The sequence below is a fragment of the Pelobates fuscus genome, chromosome 2 (genome assembly GCF_036172605.1).
Source record: "Pelobates fuscus isolate aPelFus1 chromosome 2, aPelFus1.pri, whole genome shotgun sequence".
Classification (NCBI taxonomy): Eukaryota; Metazoa; Chordata; class Amphibia; order Anura; family Pelobatidae; genus Pelobates; species Pelobates fuscus.
In genome coordinates, this window is record NC_086318.1 from 378,140,059 (window position 1) to 378,162,632 (window position 22,574).

At 44.1% G+C, this 22,574-nt stretch overlaps 1 protein-coding gene across 1 annotated transcript in view; it reads left to right on the plus strand.

Moving 5' to 3' along the window:
* The first annotated feature begins 233 nt into the window (after positions 1 to 233).
* Positions 234 to 22,574, plus strand: part of REL (REL proto-oncogene, NF-kB subunit) — a 51,055-nt gene continuing 28,714 nt past the window's right edge. The window contains exon 1 of the mRNA XM_063441406.1: positions 234 to 738. Coding sequence (XP_063297476.1) covers positions 732 to 738 — 7 coding nt within the window. The 5' untranslated portion in view covers positions 234 to 731. The remainder of the gene's footprint in view (positions 739 to 22,574) is intronic.

A 22,574-nucleotide genomic window follows, 5' to 3' on the forward strand; every position in this document is an offset into this window, starting at 1 on the left:
TATCACGTACAGTGTAAGAGGCTGCACTAATGACAGCCTGTGGCTTCATAAGCGTTTGCAAAGTGATGCTATACTATACTAGGCAGGTGAAGGGACTTTCCATCTAATACAAGAAGGCTGAAAAAGAGATTTCACCACATGCCTCCTCATACACCCACTACTAGTTTAAATACACAGAGACAAACTCCACCCTCAGCAGTGAACTCACAGGCTCTTACAGCAGAGGACAGGGATTCATAGTACTGTCACAGCACTGCCTGCTAAGCTACTGGCTACACTTTGAAGGGAGGAACTTGGACACTTTGTTACAACAGGAGAGAGCAAAGCACTGCTCAAGTGCTCCCAGGCTGGGGAAGTCACCAAGATCTGTCAACACAGAAGTTCCTACTCCACTATCGTCTTCTGTGGATCTGAAGCTTAGTCTCTTAGTGATTTCTGGATCCCTCCCTCCTTCCCTCCCCTGCAGCCAGAAGATGAATTACCTGTAAAACCAGATGCTGGTTCTGACACCCATTTGCTGTCATTGGGTACCAAGCTTTGCCACTGACTGTGTTACTTCATAACAGATATAACCTTGACCTGGATATTTCATACAGAGAGACAAGTCCTACAGCCTGACACCCCTATCTGGCACAGCATCCCCCCTGGCCTTTATTTTACAGACACTAAAGTAACCCTCACCCTTCACTGGGTGACCCCCCTCTGCAAGCTACCTGATTGCTGGATTCACAATGTCTGGTAAGTAATTAGCACATTTCCCCTTTTTAATATTATTGTACTAAACAATGCTTTATACTAAATATTAATATTGTTGTTTATAATATTATAGATGATTGTTAAATACTAGGATCAGTTTGCTTAGAAAGCATCTATTTCTGATTAATAATTCTGCTTAATGTAATTTTAAACCAACATTTTCTCACAAAAAAAAAAACCTGCAATTTATTTCCTCATTTTTGTGATCTCCAGTCAGCCAAGACATATTGCACAAACAGGTTCAATTGCAGTTCCCTTTGTTAACATAACACGAGTTAGTTTTGGTTCAGTAAAATCCCACAAAGCAAACTATAATCCAAAGAGACTTGCCTTCAAAAAAGCCCACTTTATTTATACGTTATGTATCTATCTATCTCAATAATTATTTTTTTACTTTTTTTTTTTACATATATATACTTTTTTTAAATGTTATTTTTGACAAGGTAATTACAAACATTACATGAAAAAAACAGAGCTTGAAAAATGGAGATTATTTTCAGTTGTACTATTTTGGGCCCAAAATCTTCAGCCCCCTTGTCAATTATTCGCAAAGTTCTGCTCAGTTATTACTGTGCAAATTGGGTAGTTCTTTATATTAAAATATAGGTTTTAATAAAGGTGATCTAATTTATTACCAACACAATAAAATCTTTATGTATGTCAACTTTCTCTTTCCCTGAAAAACCACAGAGAAAATAACTGCTTAGTTAAGATAGTCATATTCATACTGAGGTTTGTGGTGCCATGCATTAATAGAAATGGCACTTAGTATAATGGTATAATATGGACCAAAGCACTGTCTGTCACTAAGAAAGAAAACATACTGATCTTAATATTATTATTATTTTTTTTATTATAGGGTTTTTTTAAATCACAGTTTCACTTTTAATCTCTCTTCCATTTTTGATTCACTTACACTTGTTCCCATCATTTAATAGTCAACATTTAATTAATTGACTGGTATTGCCTATATAGAAAGGCAGATCATTTTAATATGGCTCTCTTTTTACCCGAAAACAAAAAAGGGGAAAAAAAAACCCTGTTGTCTAAAAGACCAGAAATGCAGAAGTTAAGAGAAGCCATTAGGAGTAAGAATAGGCCTGGCTTACTTCTCGAAACATCACAGACAGAAAAGGAAACAATGAATGTAGATCCCAGTGATATCATGCCTAGCTGACAGATAGCTCCGCTACCGGCTAGGCCGTAAATAAGTTTGGCTACTTACTAATATTTCAAACCAACTGTCAAGATTCTTACATTTGGATTGCTTTTGTAATCAATGTAACAGTTTATCTAAAGCAGAGATGTCAAGAGGGCCACATACCCTTCAGATATTTTTGAGAAAGGGCATATCCTAGTATCTAATCAACAATGTAAAATGAAATAAAGTTTTATTTTCAGGTAGTCTGGGAGGGACACATATCCTGGTTCCAACCAGACAACTATAACTTATAACAAATCACAGATCTTGAAACATAAAGGTCACTGTACAGAATATTCATTGAGGACAATTCATTTAAGGCTAAGCATTGAGGGAAATTGATTAAAATTGAACAGACACATTTAGTGCTAAACTCTTCAAAGGACTAATGGCGTCCAACTTGGCCAACATTTTCTGTTTTATTCCACAAAGTGCATTAAAGTTAGCAATGTCAATTTGAGGCATGATAATATTAAAATAGTGTGTTATTTGTATTCCGTCAGATCTACTCTAGCTAAAAAAAACGGCCAGTACTTTATTTTTCTAAAATATGGCAAAAAACTTTTTAAAGTTAAAATTGAAGGTACTAGAGAGATGGAAATATAATTAAATAAAATACACATATTTTGGGAGGAGAGGGGGATAAAATTATCTGTCTAATGCGAATCTCAATCTTTTTTTTTTCCCGTGCAGACACCAGAATGAATTGTAATGGATTTACATTTCTTTCATTATATTGCATATGTTTTCATTGACAGCTTGTTACAATGTTGTGCTGCCTTTGTTACAACCAGGATGTTCTTTTTAATATGTTTTGTTTTTCATGTGTGTTTTTTGTCTGTAGTGTTATTATAGAGCTATAGGAAGTCAGGCATTTATTTGAGTAAAAGGAAAAGGAGACAAATTTACACTAGGAGCCATTTTGTTCAATTGAGCACCATAGTTTGAGGTCATATATATTGGTAATACTTTCTTAAGTACATTTTAGGTGAAAGAAATAACCTAATTCATACTTTTTTTAAAAATGCACTATTCTCAAACCGGGAAGCTGTATTTTCTGAAAATGGTTTTAAATAGTAATAGATCATTATTTTAGTTTGAGGAAGTTCTAGTGCGTTTAGCTAGCATTATAACGAAAGAACTGACAGATATTCAGTGTGGGGGCGGCCATCTTGGAACCGCATCACAGTTTTCAAACCCACAGTGACAGCTATTGACAGCTGCAACTAAAGACTGGCTGCGGAGAACATGTGATGTCAGCAACCAATCAGAGTTTTAGTATTTGCAGCGTAGCACCCAGCATTCCATTGCAGGAAACAGTTCTCTAATGATGTTCCATGCTTTACATGTCTACGTTTTGCTGGATATCTGTTACTCATAAAATGGCAACAAACGGTATAGAAAATGTTCTGATGGCAGAATAACAATCATTGTTAATATCTACCAGAGAAAGTTTTGATATTGCATTTGCATTTGTTAACAGTCTGAATTTGTACAATTAAAAAATATATATATTTTGACATTCAAGAGGTTATATTAAGGGGATGTTGAACTCCTTAAAAGAATAAAAACTACCACAACAAGTGGACATAGATTTAAATAAGTGGGGCAAAGGTTTAAAAATAATTTCAGGAGCTATTACTTTACAGGGAGGGTAGTGGATACATGGAATAGCCTTCCAGCTGAAGTGGTAGAGGAGTTTAAGCATGCGTCGGATAGGCATAAGGCTATCCTAAACTTAAGATAAGGCAAGGGACTGGTGAGAGTATTTAGAAAATTGAGCACTAGATGGGCCAAACGGTTCTTTTATGCCATCACATGCTTGTTTGTTTGTAAATCTCCCACATTTTCTGGTGTCCCGTAAGGCAAATGACATGAGTGGAAGGGATAGCTGGTCAATCCACTCCCTGGCTTGGTGCTATGTGGATAAGTGAAGCTGCTGCCTAGATTTGAGAGACCTATGTATATGCAGCTTTATTATAAAATCTATACATTTGTTAGCAAAATTCTTGTGTTAAAATGTATGGAAACTTATGTATACCATGACAGGTGCTCTTTAAAGACCATCTGGACACATTCATTTCCTGACATGCTTATAATTTAAAAAGCACTAATATTTTCCGTAGTACTGCGCTATGTAATGGGATTAAAATTAAGTAATTTAAAAAGGCACTGTCACCCCTCCACCCGAAAATTAGTACTTCATAAAGATGGAGTTTTTAGGAAATACTCATAATGAGAAGGGCTACTAAACTGGTTCATGGACTGCAGGATAAAACTTACAAGGAAAGGTTAAAGGATCTTAACATGTATAGCTTGGAGGAAAGACGAGACAGGGGGGATATGATAGAAACATTTAAATACATAAAGGGAATCAACACAGTAAAGGAGGAGACTATATTTAAAAGAAGAAAAACCACCACTACAAAGGTTTAAAATAATATCAGGAAGTATTCAATCCTGACAGCCATTAACAATGACGGCTGCAGGGAATTGGCGGAGTCTATGGAGGCGAGATCCTCTTAGATAGACTTCAATGCTCTACTTTGGCGCATGCACCTTTACCAGCCCCCAACACCTCCAGCCACCAGAACTCCTGTAATGATGTCACCATTGGGGGACTTTGCAAATTCGGCAAAGTCCCCAAATGGTGACAGTGCCACTTTAAAGGGAAACTTTAACACTATCACATTTTGCAAAGAGTTCATCCTGTTGTGTTTACTGATCTGCACAGTATTACTGCCTGGTAAAGGTCCATCAAGAATTAAAAACAATCTTTATATTTTACAAACTGAAGAAGCAAAAATGTCCCCTAGAAGCTGTGCATGAATTCAGACCTGTGTACATATTCAGCAACACATTGTCATTGAAGCTATGTTACCTTGTTACATAGTAATCTAAGTTTAAAAAAAAAAAAGAAGACTTAAGTTTCTCGAATTCAGCCTTTAAAATATATATTTTTATGCTGTTGAGCCAAAAAAACTAACAATTTAAAGTGATGGCCATTTATGCTACAAAAAGGAGAAAAAAATCCTTCTTGACTCCATAATGGCAATCGCATTTCTTTTTTGATAAACAACATGTTCACATACTTATCAATTATATATCATTAACAAATCTACAGCCATAAGTTCTTCTTTGCTATATACTGCAGAGAAATATTTAGAATTTCTGCCATGTCCTGATACTCTTTGATTAGCGCACCCATCAGAATCCAGTGCCCCAACATCTTCATTCGTAACAATTCTCACTTTAGTGGATAATCCTGACAGTGTTTTACTAACATATCTGAATGGAATTTAGCACAAAAGGGAATTTTAACCAAGTAACTGTAACTTCCTGGTTTTCATGCGTATCTAATGTGAAACTATGATAAGGAGGAAGTATCACATGTTTTTTTTATTGCATAGCTGCTTGGCTACAGTATCTACCAAATACATACATAGAAAGGGGCGTAACTAGAAAATTTAGGGCCCTGGTGAAACTAATCTGTTAACGGCCCCTTATTCAATATACAGCATGGGTGGCCAACAGGTAGATCCTCAGCTGCTGTGCAAATCCTATGATGCTTTGCCAGCTGTGAATCTGACATTTACCCACGCTTGCAAGGTTCTATTTTTATGCAGTATCTGTGGATGTAGGACTGTTTTTGTATTGAGTATACTTTTGTGAATGTGTGTGTATGTGTGTAGAATGCTGATGTTTGAATGCAGGAGGTCTGTTTGTGTTTAGTGCTGGCATTTAAATGCAGGGTTGTGTGTGCTGTAGTGTTGGTGTTTTAATGCAAGATTGTTTATATAGCATTAGTGTATGAATGCGGGGGTCTGTTTGTCTGTAATGTCGGTATGTGAATGCAGGGGTGTGTTTGTGTGTAGTGTTGGCATTTTAATGAAAAACTGCTTTTGTGTGCAGTGTTGGCGTTTGAATGCAGGAATTTGTCTGTCTGTAATATTGGTTCTTGCATGTAATGTTTTTTTCACAAATACAAATGCACTGCCACACACATACACATACAGGGGCACAATACCATACACAGAAACCTTGCATACACTGCCACACAAAGATGCCCACAGACACATATACACACAGATTCACTCTGGGAGATACACACAGATGGACACACATACACAGTTACATTGACTTACATACATGCACATATCACTCACACAGAACCACAAACACTAACACAGATGTATAGATACATACACTGCACTGGCACATATAAGCACTGATATAATACTGAAAGGGGAGCACAACCGATAAAAAAATACAAAAAAGCTTTATTTGACAAAAACACATATAACAGGTATTAACAATAACATCTTAGAGTGTCAAAATACTCAAACATCTCTGTCAACTATGCAAACAATAACTAGAAGCAAAGAAAAAATAGAAAAACTAATTATGATCAAAATGTTCCAATTAGAGTGGTATAACCACTCATGTAAAAAAAAACAGTATTATGATACCTGTATATAATATTGAACAAAAAGATACATGCCAAAAAACAAGGAATATGAGAAGAGGGTATAGACGTCAAATAAAAAATAGCCCCCAACGTTTCGGCATTATCCGCCTTTATCAAGGGAGCATATAAGCACTGACTCACATAAACAGATGAATGCACTAGCAAACATGCACAGATACATTCACTGGCACATACAAACATTGACACACATGCACAGATGCACAAACTGATACATGCTCAAATATATACACTGATGCACATAAACAGAAACATATACTGACATACAAAACTGACATACACTGATGCATGCACTGACACAGGTAGACACACTTGTATGTACGTAGTGGGGAATCGCGATGCAGCCTAGAACAAGAACTAACCCCATTCAACCCCCCCCAGTAACGACAGACCACTTAGTATGGATGAAACAGGCCACAGCATTTATTATCACAAACTAAATTACTGCATAACACATCCATAACTTTATTTATTAAATCTCTTCTTTTTCTGTAACCAAAAACGTTAGACATAAATAAGCATAAATTAACATATATACATATATAACTCCACACGTGCTATACAGTGACCCAACCGTCCTTGCCAATAAACATACAGTGGTTCCTAATCACCACTTCCTCTCACCTCCCCCCTCGTCATAAAAATCATATCTTTCCAATGACCGCCATCAGCCGACCTTATCCACGCTTGATGGGCACGACACCTCAGGCAACCTAATGTTAACCGTTTGAAGCAGGGGAGGTTGAGACCTTAAAAACTTGTTCATCTCATTCCATATACTTAAACGTAACCCATCAAACTCAATTGGCAAGGACATACCCCCGGCTAGCTGTGACTAAATATACTAATAGGGCGGGCGGGAGGGAAGCTGTTTGCTGGCCCGAATCCCAAGTGGCACTGAGGTAAGACCTCCCCCACACTAACTTAAGCAGAACATAATCCCACCCACACCACACCTGGTGGTCCAGTGCTGCTGCTGGTTCTTATACACTCCCTGGTGGTCCAATGGTGATATGTGAGGCTCTGCCCCCTCCCAGTAATCTTCTATTATAACCTCTGCCTCGCATTTACCTGCACTAAAAGTTGATTTAGAGTGCATGCTGGGTTACCAGAAGGGGTGCAGAGCAGCACTGGACTACCAGAGAAGGAAGTGCCATGGGATGGCGGCATGTCCTTATGGAGCGATCCTCCTCCCCCCCTCCCCCCGGACCACCAGGGAGAGGATGAGGAGTGGAGCTGTGCTGGACTCTGCTTGCACTTTTCAGGTCCGCTGGCCCCCTTCCCCACAACAACAGATGGAACAGAGGGGCAGTTGCAACCTTTGTGACCCTGGCAGTTTGGCCACTGTATAGAGGATGAAACATGGCTCCTTGCCATTAGGTTTGTTTTCATTTTTAAGTAGCACTAATTTTTTTCACCAAAAAGTTTGGCAAATGGATCTCAGTTGCCTCAAATCTGAACTGTTGCCTCCCTAGAAATTACTGCTACTTGTTCCCCCACTCCACATTATTCAACTCAACTGTTTGTGGGGTGAATAGTGATGTGGAGGTAGATGAAAAACATACTTATCTCCTCGTCATTTGTGTGTTAAGGGTTACTTTGTTGCACCTGCAAAGAAATGCTGTACAAGGGCATGCACCCTGGGACATTAGTTCAATGCCTTTGTGCAAGAGTCACTGCAGTGTTTAATATAATTTACATAGCATACCTACCATATCTACTAAGTAAAAAACAGTAATAATAATAATAAAAATAAATAAAACTTTTAGAAGATTAAAGCACAACCCATAGCAAACATTTAGTTAGTTTGGTTGTGTTAAAATATCTCTAGTGACAGGTAGCTCTGCTTTAAATCACTGCTGTCCCTCATTGCACTTAACATTTTCCCATGAAAAGCGAACCCTTCAGTATATTACATTAGTACTACATTAAAGCTGCACTCTATGCAACTGTAACTTCCTACATCTACATCTCAGGGTAGTGGTTATGGTACAACAAGTCTGAAGGTGATCTTTTTTTATTGTCAATCCATTTGGAAGCAGTTGAGTTGGTTACCCCACTGCTCTCAGCCTATCAATACTTCCCAGATTGTACAGATATTATGTTTTAGTGATAAGTGCGTTGTAAGAGAGGTTAAAAATTCACACATTACTCAGGGCAGAATAATTCATAACATATAAGTTTACGTACGCATATCAGCAATTAACCACATGGTAGTTGTAATTTTTTTCAATTTCTGATATCAGGTTCACTTCATGGCAAATAGGTAATAAACGGGAACATTTTGGTATTCCTGTGGTATTTGAATAAATTACCCTAAAAAACCCCCAAAAAAACCTGCACCGTTCTTTTTCCTTTCGGATTGTTTTGTTGTGTGTTTTACTGTCATCATTCCTGGCATTATCTTCATCCTTGAAACTCAGCAGTGTGTCCGAGTTCCACCCAGTCTGTATATTATTACTTTTTGCGATTACTGTCACATTCCAATTGCATCACACCCTGGCCCCAATGACATCATATCAACATTTCACATATCATCACTATGCTAGTTTAATATATGCACATGTACAGGTAGGTTCAAAATAACTGTCACACCAACAGATTCGGTATTTAAATCATCAAGACTTTCTAACAATGTGTTATCTCACAGTGCAGTGATGTATGTGTGTATATGTTTGTGGATGATGTTGCAATTGAAGGGTGGAGGTAATATAAATATAATGGTCTACAACACAATTCAGCATCAATCAATCATTAATGGCATCCTTTGACTTTGTGGATTGCACAACATTTATCAAAGCAATCCTTTCCTTGTTTTACCAGGAGCTGTGTCACCCTTGTATTTTACTTCATGTGGATATTTTTGTTCTCCACATTTCTCCTGATTTTTCATCGTGGTAATTAAAAGAAAGCATTTTCTACAAAAAAACAAAACTAAATAAAAAATAAAATGGAAAGTATAACCTATAGCTGTTTTCATTTAAACTCATTCCTATTAACAAATAACAGGCCAAACTGGGGATTGCGGACAAATGATAAGAATTTTTCCAGGTTCCAATTTGACATTACCTTGTCACTTCTGCATATGTCCTTAATAAAGGAATATGTCAAGCACCATGACCACTTCAGTGAATTTAAGTGGTCATGGTGCCGCAGCCTGGAGACTAAACATTCGCTTTGAAACGCTGCACATACGGAGATTAACCCCTCTCGTGTAGGAGATGTAACTCCATCTTCAACAGCATACTTGGGCATTATTAGCCAACCCAGAACAAGAGTTTTGGGGAGGCTAATGTCAATCCAGTGCAAAAATGGTCTTTGACAACAGCATGCACAGCCAATGGCGGCACGTCCTCCCCTCTGTCTGCATTCCATGATCTTCCTCGCCATAGGAGGAAGATCAGACTGAGGAGAGAACTCGGCCTTGGTGCTGGATTGAGCTTAGTTTAGTGTTCAGACTATGAATGGCTACTCCAAGAAAGCCAATGTTTTCTTAAAAGTGTTTTTCGTTGGAGTAACCTTTTAAGTAGATAAAAGGCACAAAAACTGTGCAAAGTGTATACGTTTATTCAAGGTGAGTTTAGAGGGTACTGCACCTGCATTATGGCGCAGCTCCAGTAAATTAAAACAGTTGTTAAACTCTTTATTTATATATTGTTTGGTTTTACTTTAAAGGTCTTACTGCCCTCCATTGATATCTTATATCTTGGTTTCTAACTGTTTTTCTCTCTTCCCCTGAGAAAAATCGGTTATATTATTGCTTTAATAAACACAATGGAGTAGAGTTATCAAAGTGCCATATTCATCACCGTGGAAACCATTAGAACCAGCACTCACATTCCATTGATGACTCCTCCTTTCAGTACTTTGATATCTCTCCCACAATGTGGAGACTTGAATTTAAACAAGTAGCAGTGTATAATCTCAGTTGGACTCCCATTAGTGGTTATAAGAGATAAGTTCAACCAGAAGTTTTCTAAATTTCTTTGAACTTGCAGTATGTAGTTTTTAAATCCTATAGCAGACTGGAGAGAGGGACAGTTTTGCTTTAAAACTCTCCATCTGCTGATGTGTTACCAGTTGTAGTCTTGAGAGAAATGTATTAATCCTGAAGTAATCCTCCAGTTTTAGTCTCCGATTATGCAGAGACACAGGGGTGTTCCAGAGCCGCCTCAGACTTGACCCAAAGGAAATCTTGATGGCATATCCCCATGCACAGCGTGCTGCTAATACTTTCTGGAATCAGAATGAAATTGTAGCTGGAAACAAGCACATGTTGCTCGGCTACGCATTCAATGTGATCCTTCCACACTACCTGGCTAATAGAGAGGTGTGCAACAAAGTTATGTTACCCAGTAACCCCTGCCGACAGTCACCTGGGGGAACTGCACTCTCCCCCTAAGTAGTCCACCTAACAGATAGCTGCTTTGAGAATAAAGATGTATGATATGCTGCATGTGTTTGGTTTAATTGCTTTCTATAGATGCCATATTGGTCTCCCTCCCATGGTCCTCCCTACCCCAGAACTGAATATGTATATTAAAGGAACCCTGTAGCGTTAGGAATACATATCTGTGTTCCCAAAAACTGTGTTCCCAAAAACTATAGCCTTGGTGTGCTGATTAGTTCAGGCCCCCCCAGTGATTAAAAAAAAACAAAAAAACTGTGAGTCTCCCTCAGTGCTGCTGCAGCCTCCTCCTTGGCTGATGTGGTTATGTTGCCAGTAGTCCCCTGGTGGCTGGTGCCATACATTTTAGGTAGTCAAGCATTGCAGGGCTTTGCTCAGGAGAGCTACCAGAAGTTCCTGTTGTGTCTCTGACACTAGTTATAAAGGTGGGAAACCGCACCTGGCGGACTCCAGGTGAGAAGTTAAATCATGTGAAAATGATTTGACTACTAACAATCTAGTGTTACCAGAGCACTCCTGCCACTATAACCACTACTGCAAGCTGTAGTGGTTATGGTGTTTGGAATATTACTTCAATAAAAAAACTACCTTTTCTGTTTTGTACAAAGGTGGCGTAATGAACCATTTAATAATGCAGTCTTGAGAATCATGCTGTCTAATATATTTTATAAGGGTGTGATCCTTCGCTGTATGAACTATCCCAGTGGATTTGTTATGATATAATGACTTATTTAATACATCGAAGCATGAATACTTTGCAAACCAAGGAGCACCATTGAGGTGCAGGATAAAGGAAAATAAAGAAAACTCATCCATTCTGTTTGGCATTGCTAAGGGCATTTTATTTCCAAGCATACATAAAGATTTGCTTTGGAATAACCGTTAATACTCTGTTAGATCTGGGTTTTCCCCTGTCTGGTAAATTGCTTTGAAATGTACACCGTTCCATTTTAGTTGCTGGTAGACATCAAATAATTTGAGCTTAATGGGGATTTTTATTTACACCAAAACCAAAATCTGCGTAATTAAAATGAGAGTTTAGATGAACATAAAGAGTGTGAAACAAAGTGCCCAAACAAAAAAAATAATACAAAAAGTGTACTTTCAACACCTGTCTATTATTAACCTCTCTACAATACACCGAAAACAATAAACATAAATTATAATAAGGTGGGATGTATACCTGTATGCAAATACTATTACTCTCCTTTTCACATGTAAAACAATAAAATATAATAAATAATATGTAAAAACACCAAAAAATATGAATATATATCTTAATATATCAAGCCATATATGCCAGATATGGACACTGCTCTAGGTATATAGTACCAGTGTTAATTTTACTGACTAACAATTTTAGTCAATACGACTAAAGCTAAAATAACTAAAACTAAATTTTCCACCAAAATTCACACTGCACAGAGGGGCTGTGGAAGGGCCAAAGGAGACAGATCAAGGCTTGGGAGAGAGACACCTAGAGGGCTGTGGAAGGGCCAAAGGAGACAGATCAGGGCTTGGGAGAGAGACACCTAGAGGGGCTGGGAGGACACAAATAGACACAGAAGGGTTTAGGAGAGAGACACCTAGAGGGGCTGGAAGGACACAAATAGACACAGAAGGGCTTGGGAGAGAGACACCTAGAGGGGCTGGGAGGACACAAATAGACACAGACGGGCTTGGGAGAGAGAGACACCTAGAGGGGCTGGGAGGACACAAATAGAAACAGAAGGGCTTGGGAGAGAAACACCTAGAGGGGCTGGGAGGACACAAATAGACACAGAAGGGCTTGGGAGAGAGACACCTAGAGGGGCTGGGAGGACACAAAAAGACACAGAAGGGTTTGGGAAGGAGCAAAAGAGACAGATAGAGGCTTTAACTAAGCCCATTAGATTTTAGTCGTGTCGACTAATATCTACTAGAGATTTAGTCGACTAAAACTAGACTAAAACGAAAACAATTCAGATGACTAAAATGCGACTAAAACTAAAATGGCTTTTTAGTCAAAAGACTATGACCAAAACTAAATTGAAATTTGCCACTAAAATTAACACTGTATAGTACTTCTGGTGCTTTAACAAAGTAGCAGCTATAATTTTGATTTATGATGTAAATAGATGGCCAAAAGTGATTGCTTCTCACATTCAAATTAAAGGAACACTAAAGTGCCGGGGACCGGATTTACATGTATTCCTAATAGTATAGTGTTGTCCTCACTATTTAGATACAGCCCCCTCCCCCTAAATGAAATGAAACCATAGTGAAAACTCGAATGATGGGACACATACTCGATCAATGGATTGGCCAGCTGCTTGCTGTTACAATGAATCTGTTACCCCGACTTCTATCTTTTTTAACCCTTACCAATACTACTTCCAGAGATTTGGTTAGTCTGCAGCAGAACATTGAGTAATGTATTTTTTTTTTTTTTTTTTTTTAATTCTTTATTTTATTGGTGCGAGAATGAACATACATGCATGCAATGCCACGACAGCATCAGCAGGCTGAATAAAACAGTTGTTAAACATGTGTGACATTTGATATAGCTGCACATTTTATAAATTGCATGGGTCAAGCGTAATACAAATATATTCCTCGGTAGCTACATAAACAAGCTAGTACTAATCAGTGATAGTGTCAGTGAGAGATGACAATTCTAATACATGCTTAAACTGAATGCCTATTTTAAGATATAGTAAATATTTACATAGCTAGATTATTGGGTTTGAGTAGTGTGGGTCTATGTTTGTAGTGACACTTGTGGTGCAGGATTATAACGTTGGTTATGTGTGTCATATTTTTGCATTTATGTATTTAACCTGCTATCACCTCTTTTTTTTTTTTTTAAATTCTTTATTTATAACAAGGTTGAACACCATCAATACAAACAAAATCAATAGAAATATCACATATCGGACATATTCACAGGTTTAGACACATAAAACATACATCTTGTGGCATAGAGCCCATATGAGCGGCTGTATCCGTAAAACATTAGGAAATCGTCTCTAAAGCGTCCAGATATGAGGATGGTGATCTCCCAATTTTTAAATATATATAAAAGACAAAGAAATCCGAGATGGCTATGATGTCTGTGGTTGGGGATCTAGTAGAAGAGTTACACAGACGTGTTGACATAACTTTCATGCTATCTGAGATCCCCCTCCAACCCCGGTATCAGGGATGCTATCACCTCTTTGTACAGGCTAGGAGTTAACCACTAGGCGAGATCTATGCGTGTCGTTTTAGAGAGGGAAGTATGATTGGGACAATTAGCAAGGCTGTCACCCTGGTGCGCCTGGGTTCTTTGTGCCTCCTCCGTGGGAAGGGGTCGGCAGTCCAGTGGACCAGTGGACCAAGGCCTTATCATATGGGGGCAGTCCCGAATTTATCCGATACCTGCTCTGTTGTGTCTGTGTGGTAGGGTGCAAGCGTCCTCCAGAGCAGGCATCAGGGCTTGTTTTGTTCTGCCTTGTTCCTCTGGGTTGCTGGCTTGGTGTGTTTGGCTGGATGTCATCGGTCTTCCGCGGGTGTGTGTCCTCATTGGTTAGAAGCCAGGCATTATTCCCGGAGATCCACCGCTTTCCAGGCAGGTTTGTTGCAGGCTGAGTGTTAGGCGAGCACAGGGTCAGTCCGTTGGTGGGTTTGTCTCGCTGGGCGGTTGGTGCGGTCCCCTCGGTGCTGCCGCTGACATTTGCCTTCTCACGCTGCTTTTTTCCGTGTTGGTGGCTGGGCAGTTGGGAGGGTTGGCACGGTGTGTTCCCGCTTCCCTATTTGGCGAATTCGGGTGTCAGGGGTTGTTAGATCAACAGTGGGCGCCAGGAGGGAGGGATCCTTCTCCTTGCTGACCGTGCACATGGCGCCCGCCATTTTGGATGTAGCGGTCAGGCTCCCCTTCCCTGACCATGGAGCCACCCTCATGGCCACCGGGTGAGGACTGGGATCACCCCCCCGGTCCATTGGGGGGGGAACGGAGCCGGATCCGCGTCAGTCTGCACCTTTGGCCGGGTACTGTGGTACAGGATAGTGTGGCAGCGGCCGTCTGCCCCACTAACCGCAGAAGAAGTCCCGAGTTGGGTCATCAGGATTTTCTCCCCCGGGGGACTGAAGCTCAGCGAGCCAGCCTCTCCCCGGGTCCAGCAGGCCCCTGGCACTGGGCATCTGTGTTGTCGGCTGTTGTTTTAGCTGGCAATGCATGATTTTAGGGGATTTTCCGTAGCGTTTTGCAGGAGCCGCTTTGACTTGCGACCTTCCAGCTTGGCGGTCCGGCCCCGCCCCCCTTGAGTAATGTATTTGTTACTATAAAAGACATAGAATGGCCAGACTGGTCCTGTACTTGTCTAAGAGTGCCGAGTCTCACTTGGTGCTGCCACCAGCATATTCTCCGACAACGTTTTCATGGAAGTGTCGCTTCCTGGCTTCTCGTCCAATTCAATGTTTCTCATAAAGAAGCATGGGGGACAAGATGCACATGAGGGGCTAACAACGTGCTCGTCCACTCAAATGCTTCTCATAGGAAAGCATTGAATCCAGTGCTTCTCTGTGATCAGCATTTGATGATGCCAATGTCAGAGAACTGAGTCAGATTCCCACAAGATGTGTTTGCTGATAAAACCTTACAGGTTAATGACAACAGTTGTACCAACAGTACCTTAGTTCTGCTGGTGACTCCAAATCTGCCTGAATATATCCAACAAAGCGACATAAAATAAAACATAATTTTAATAGACCACGCATGTTCCTCATCAATTCCTGTTTTGTAATGAAATGTTAGAATGCAATTTTAGGACATTTACAATTCATAGTGAACATGGATTAATTTATGTTGCCAGCCTACATGTGACCTCTTGGCATTCACTTTCATGAATGACTGCTACACTAGGGACACTATAGGCACCCACACCACTTCATCTCAATGAAGTAGTCTGGGTGCAGTACCCCTGTCCCCTTAACCTTGCAATGTAAAAAATTGCAATTTCAGAGGAACTGCAATGTTTACATTGCAGGGTTAAGTCCACGTCTAATGGCTGTCTTACAGACATCCACTATTATTACTTTCTGCTCCCTAACTGGGTGTTACTCCATTAAATTACATTGGACAATCTCACGCTTTGTATTAGGATGTCTAACATCTTCAAAGTCCCCTTAGGAAAGTATTACAGGTTTGCATTCACTATACAGATTTGTATTCCTAACACGACAGTGTTTCTTTAAGTATATTAAGCAGTGTCTGAACTTGTAACAGCAAAATGCTTCTAAGGTATATGGTGCCAAGAGTCCCAAAGTAAAGATATTTCCCAACAGTAGGAGAAAGGTGTTTGCAAAATACATGTTTCATCAGTAATATATATGTACAATATATACACTTGTTATATATAACTTCTATAACTTGGTAATAATTCACATTATCTCCATGCTGTTGTCTCCCAAGGGATCATATGTTGAAAGACAAATATATAGCTGTATACATTCCTTCAATCCCAGCTAAAAATAAAATCTATGATAACAGATCCTATGATAACAGATCTACGGCTCAAAATCAGCTTCCCATGTGCCTAGAGGTGACTGTTCTTAGAAGCTCAGTTCCTGTCCTTGCACTCTTCAGTCAAAGTACCATGTGTGTAGGTAGCGGTTACGTGTGGTGCGACACAATGCATCACCCCCATTCAAACCCTTAACCCAATCAAAACTAGGAAACATATATGTGTGGTATAAAAAGGCCACAGCTTTTATTTATAATTTATCAAACATATTTATAAAACCAACCATAAATAAAACAAGGTATAAACATTATTTAACTTGAACTAGTCCTTGCCAACCGTACCACCAACCCTCTAGGGTACACGCCCTACCGAGGCATCAGCCCTCCCCCCTCGTCCATGATACCTGGCCTTCACCTTGGCCTTCCAATACCACATGCCAACCCCTGGCCACCATTCCTGGCACAGAGGGCACGCGCAAATACCCAAACCTTTCCCGAGGTTAGGGGAGGGGGCCCGACCCAGCATCCTTCTTTTTCTTGTACTCCTCTTCCCAATTGGTTCGGCAAGGACCATACCCGCCACTAGCCCCGCTGCATTTACGCCTAAATCAGCGGGCGCGACCCCCAAGCAACGCCATGGCCTGCTCCAACGCATCCTGCAGCTCTAGGTTAAACAAGTCCAAACCGACATCAGTGAGATGGACCCCATCCGGGCGGAAAAAGATAGCCGCCTCCCGCTCAAAAGTACGGTGTCGAACTGCCAAGCCCCCGATACCTAGCACAAACTTGGAAACCCGCTTATTAATCTTTATGCGACAGCGCTCCATAGCACCCTGATCGCGTGCGCACTTCCAATAGTTCCTGGAAACTATTCCTGACCATATTAAGCAAATTTTTGGAAAAAGTACTCGCAAGCGCGCCAAGTCTCGCCTGATCAGCTCCCCTAAGCCCCACGCGGGCAGCGAACCTAAATCGTTCCCCCCAGATGCACCACCAAGATATCCGGGATTCCTAATAACGTGGATAACTGCACGACCTCAGGCAACAGCTGACCCCATTTCATGCCCCGGAACCCGAACCACCGGACCTCCGCCAGCTCCCGAGGTATTCCAAGCCTTGTCCCACCCGGGCGAACCCCAGCCCGCAGGTGGGCCCAGTAGATGTAGGAATGACCGATTATCCAGATCCGTCGGCCGGGCCCTGTGGAGAAAACACAAGGGGAATACCGATCAGCCGAGTGGGCCGAACATAGGACCGAAACCTCCCCGATTCCCATCTACCAATCCTTTGAATGGCCTGGTCCGAGAAACCTAAACGAGAGGCTTCCGTAGCGGCCCCAATCCGAAAAGAGTGACCCCCAAAGTCTGTGCTCGAAATACCCAGATGTTCGAGTGCCAGACGGAAAACCCGGAGAAATTGGAAGCGAGAAAGAAAAGACCCATCCCCATGGATTAACAATGGGCCTACAACATCCGGGCGACACAGAAGGTAAGATTGAAAAGCTGCGACGGGACAGACAGCCGAGCCGGGAATGGCGCGAAGGGACACCCATGCCCCCCTACCAAAAATGTCAGTTTTCGACTTTCGCACCAAAAAACGCACCGTATCATCCACGACCGACACATCATGGAACAACAAGCCGCCTGGAATCCGCTTGCTAGGGCTCACAAGTTCCCCAATCCGCAGAGCACCAAAGAAGGCGAAAGAGAAAGCCACCCGAAACAAACGCGCTTCGAAATCGGACAAACAGACCCTGGATAAGACCGACGCGATACCAAGTAGCAGTGCGCCAGAAACCGGTCTCCTGGAATCCCGAGGCTGCGGACCTCTACGCCAGCCACGCATAGCGAGCCGGACCATGAAATCTTTGGTCACATCCGGCACGCGAGTCAGGTTGAACCAGAAGCTCAGACCTGATAGCTTCCCTGCTACCGTGGCTGGGGAACAACCACTGGCCTCCCAAAACCAGAGCAACCGTAAAACCCCCTGAACCCTCTCCGCAGATGAAGAAAACCCACCTTGGTCCTGCTCCAGAGCGACCCAGTCACCCCATGCCTTACCGTACCGGGCCCAAGTAGCATCCGACACTGAAGACCGAATCCATTCCCTTATTCGCTCAGGCCAAGGGACCATAGCTCTCTGGGACAGGGAAGGCCCATCGTATCTGCTTCGGGCGCGATCTGACGAAACACCTGCCATTGGAAACGAGAAAGGGCGTCAGCCGTGGTATTCTCTACACCGGGAATATGCACAGCGCGACATGTAACGTTCAAAGACAGGCAACACAGAACCAAGCTCCGCAGGAGCCTGACCACCGGAGGAGAGGAGGCTGTCAACCGATTAATGGCCTGGACAACGCCCAAATTGTCACAGTGGAACACGACACGCCTGTCCTTGATCTCCGGCCCCCAAAGATGGAGAGCCACCACAATGGGAAAAAGCTCCAAGAACGCCATGTTCTTGGTCAGGCCCGAGTCGAACCACGATCTTGGCCAAGGTTCTGCGCACCATTGTTTTCCCATGATAGCCCCAAAACCCGACGAACCCGCGGCATCCGTAAACAGGTGCAGCACTGAGTTTGCTACCTCGGGCTGCTGCCAGTAAGACCTACCATTGTACTCTTCCAGAAAAACCGCCCAAACCGCTAAATCCTCCCTGAGCGGTTTGGTCAGGCGGACGAAGTGGAACGGCTTCAGTATCCCTGACGTGGCAGCCGCCAGGCGTCGGTTAAATACTCTACCCATGGGCATAATCCGACAGGCAAAGTTTAATTTGCCCAACAAGGACTGAAGTCGTTGCAGCGTGATCTTCCGCAAGGAGCTCGCCTCCTGGACCACCCCACGTAGATCAGCCAACTTGTCCAACGGAAGCCGACATTCCCCGACGACCGAATCAATCTCGATCCCGAGGAAGCACAAGCACGTGGAAGGGCCAATCGTTTTGTCAGGTGCCAGCGGCACGCCGAACATACAGGCCACATCCGACACTGCTTGTAAGATCTGGGAGCATATCGGGGAATGCGCGGGGCCCACACACAGAAAGTCATCTAAGTAGTGAAGCAGGGAATCGTAACCGGACTCCATTCTCACTACCCATTCTAGAAAAGAGCTGAAGCATTCAAAATAAAAACAGGATATTGCACAACCCATGGGGAGACACATATCCACGTAATAATGACCTTCAAATGCACATCCCAAGAGATGATGACACTCTGGGTGAACTGGTAGGAGGCGAAAAGCAGACTCGATATCAGTTTTTGCCATGAGTGCCCCGGGGCCAGCGGCCCTGACTATGCCCACAGCAGCGTCAAAGGACGCATAGGAAACGCGGCATAATTCAGCTGCAATGTCATCGTTTACCGAGCACCCATGAGGGTGCGACAGGTGATGAATCAGCCGGAACTTTCCCGGTTCCCGTTTGGGCACCACGCCCAAGGGTGAAACCCTTAGATCGGGGAGTGGCGAATCCCGAAATGGGCCCGCCATTCGGCCCAGCGCCACTTCCTTCGCCAGTTTTTCCCTGACCACCCCTGGATATTCAGAAACAGATCTCAGGTTTCTGCAAAAACCGGAGACCTGCCGAGGCCGGTGAGGGATCCAAAACCCCTGCCCAAATCCCTCCAGCAATAAGGCAGCCGCCTTCTTATTCTTATAACGATTTAGCCATGGGCGCATCGCGTCGACGTCCACCGGCGTCTTCGCTCTTAGCGCCCACGGAGTCCCCTTTGTCGCCAGTTTTGGCTCGTTTGAAGCATTTTGAAGCGGGGTGGGACCCACCGCACCCCGAACACTCATGCTTGAAGCGACAACTAGACCCGAATTTGCATTGGCCATCGTTATATTGCCAACAGCAGCCTGTTTTACGTTGCCCGGCCGACGCTGCGGTTGAAGAACCCGCGCCGGCCCCCCCAAGAAAGGACGACAGGCCCCCTTGATGTGAGGCTGGGCGGGTCATGATAGCTAACCACAAGCCAATGTCCATTTGATCCCAGCCCATGGAAGGCCGAACTGCTAAACGTTGGCGGAACTGCTCATCATACCGCCACCACCCTAAACCGCCGTACACCCGACAAGCGGTCCATATGACGTCCTGGTAGCAGAATAGGGAAGAACATTTGGCGGGAGTCTTCTCACCTATCACGCTGGCTAAGATCGAAAAGGCTCGGATCCAGTTTCCGAAAGTTTTCGGAATCTTCCGGTACCGAAACTTTTCTTTGTCCTTTTCGGACTCTTTAGCGTCAGCGTCAACCCGGGGAAGATCTTCCATAGGGAGGAGGGAAAAAATTTCAACAAATTCCCCCTTGTCTATTTTGGCGCGCAATTCCGGCGTGAGATGGAGGCCCAGAGGACCTGACCAGCACATGTACGCCGCACCGTGCGCAGCCGGAGCAACCCCCAAACCCGAGAGAGCAGCGGCGTCCCCGGCCGTGCCCACTGCAGTTTCCGGCGTCACCGGCAGTAACGCCGAGGTTGAGGGGATGGGGGCCTGTGTCATATTAGCGGGCATTGGCGCCGCGACTGCAGAAGGATCAGACCCTGCGGAACCTGCCCAACCCGCCCGAAGTTGGTTATCTAACGCCACCGGGGGGGAAGCCCCGGGGCGATAACCCCGCTCAAGGGTTAGCAAAACCTGTTTCATAGCCTGGAGTACAGAACCCAATTCTTGCACTTCCCCTGCGCCAGCGCCCCCCAAACCCGACCCCGTTATACCGGAGTACTCACCTGCAGGAGCTGAATTGGCAGGTAGTAGCGGGACTTCAACATGCCCACCAGGCTGCAACGGCCCCAAGGGAACTGCGACCGCAGGAAGCACTGCACCAGTCACAGCATCAGGGAACCGACTTGTCAGCCGACCAGGGGTGACCTGTGAAGACAGGACAGGTGAAAAAGAACCCTGCCCACCCAACCCAGTTAACTGGGGACCCGCAGAAGTGGTAAAGACTGTGTGTGAAACTGGCATGGCAGAAAGAGCCCCAGAGGGGGCAGCATGGACCGTGGGTAATGGCGGGGCAGATGCAGAGGGCATCAGACCCATAGGGAGGGGGCCAAGGGGGGTAGGATGGGCAGGAGATAGTGTTGGGAGAGCTTGATGGGCGGCTGAGGATGATGAGAATGCAGGATGAACGGATGAGGTTGATGGGAGTGCATGCTGTCCGGCTGAGGATGATGGGAGTGCATGCTGGCCGGATGAAGCTGATGGAAGTGCCTGTTGAACGGATGAGGCTGATGGGAGTGTGGTAGTGGCCGGGCCAGGGGAGACAGAGCGGGGAGGATGAGAAGGGGGGGGGCTGTGCCCACGAGTAGCCGGACCTGGCTCCATACCCCGACCCCCCGAACCCCCCAACCCCCTACTGGTTGCCCTGCCGCCTCGCGGCCTACTCATCACTCCTGAAGAAGAGCCGGCCGCCGACCTCACTTGCTCGCGCTCCGCCTGGGATCCACCATGAACCGAGCGCCTGTCAGGTGCTCGGGTTGTCGCCATCGTTGTGCTGGAAAGTGATCTCGCGGACGACCTCCTGGAGGCCCGCGAGATCACAGGAGCAGGAACCGGCGCGGGATGGCCATCACCTCCCCGAGAAGCGGCAGCCGCACGGGTAGCTCTAGACCGCCTCGGGGAGGAGGCGACAGGCTGCACTGACACGCTGCCGCCCGCGGCCGCGGGGGACCTGGCGCGCGGGCCGGCAACGGGGCTCCTGCTCCTACCCCTCACCCGACCCTCCCGCGAGGGGCTATAACGGGTAGGAGGACGCGCCCGGCGGCGCGGAGTACCCTGGCTGCCGACAGAGGGAGCAGCTACCAGGGAGGCACCCTGCAGCCTTACCAGCTGGGCCTGCAGGTGCCGGCCACCGTCCTGGAGGGCCTCAGCCCGAAGAGCAGCAAGGATTCCGTCAATATCCATGCTTCTGGCCGTGGGGTAAGCAAAAGTAACACAATGATAGGAAACAGGGGGAGAGATTGTCACCTTGCCGTTATTTTAAGATGGCTGAGGTGAAGGGGACAAAATGTCCGTTATTTATACAACCCCACCCAAACCCTTAACCTAAATGCCACACCCATTTTACACCCACACCCACCACACCCACACATGCCTCCTATCCGGCTAGCTTTCAGCCCGCCTCCTCTGGGCCTGGGTGACTTTGTTAGTGTAAGTGCCGTTTAGACATAAATTATCCACCATTCACTACCAACACCTCTTGTACCCAAATTAACAAGCAAATACCATTAGTTTCATACTGTTTGAA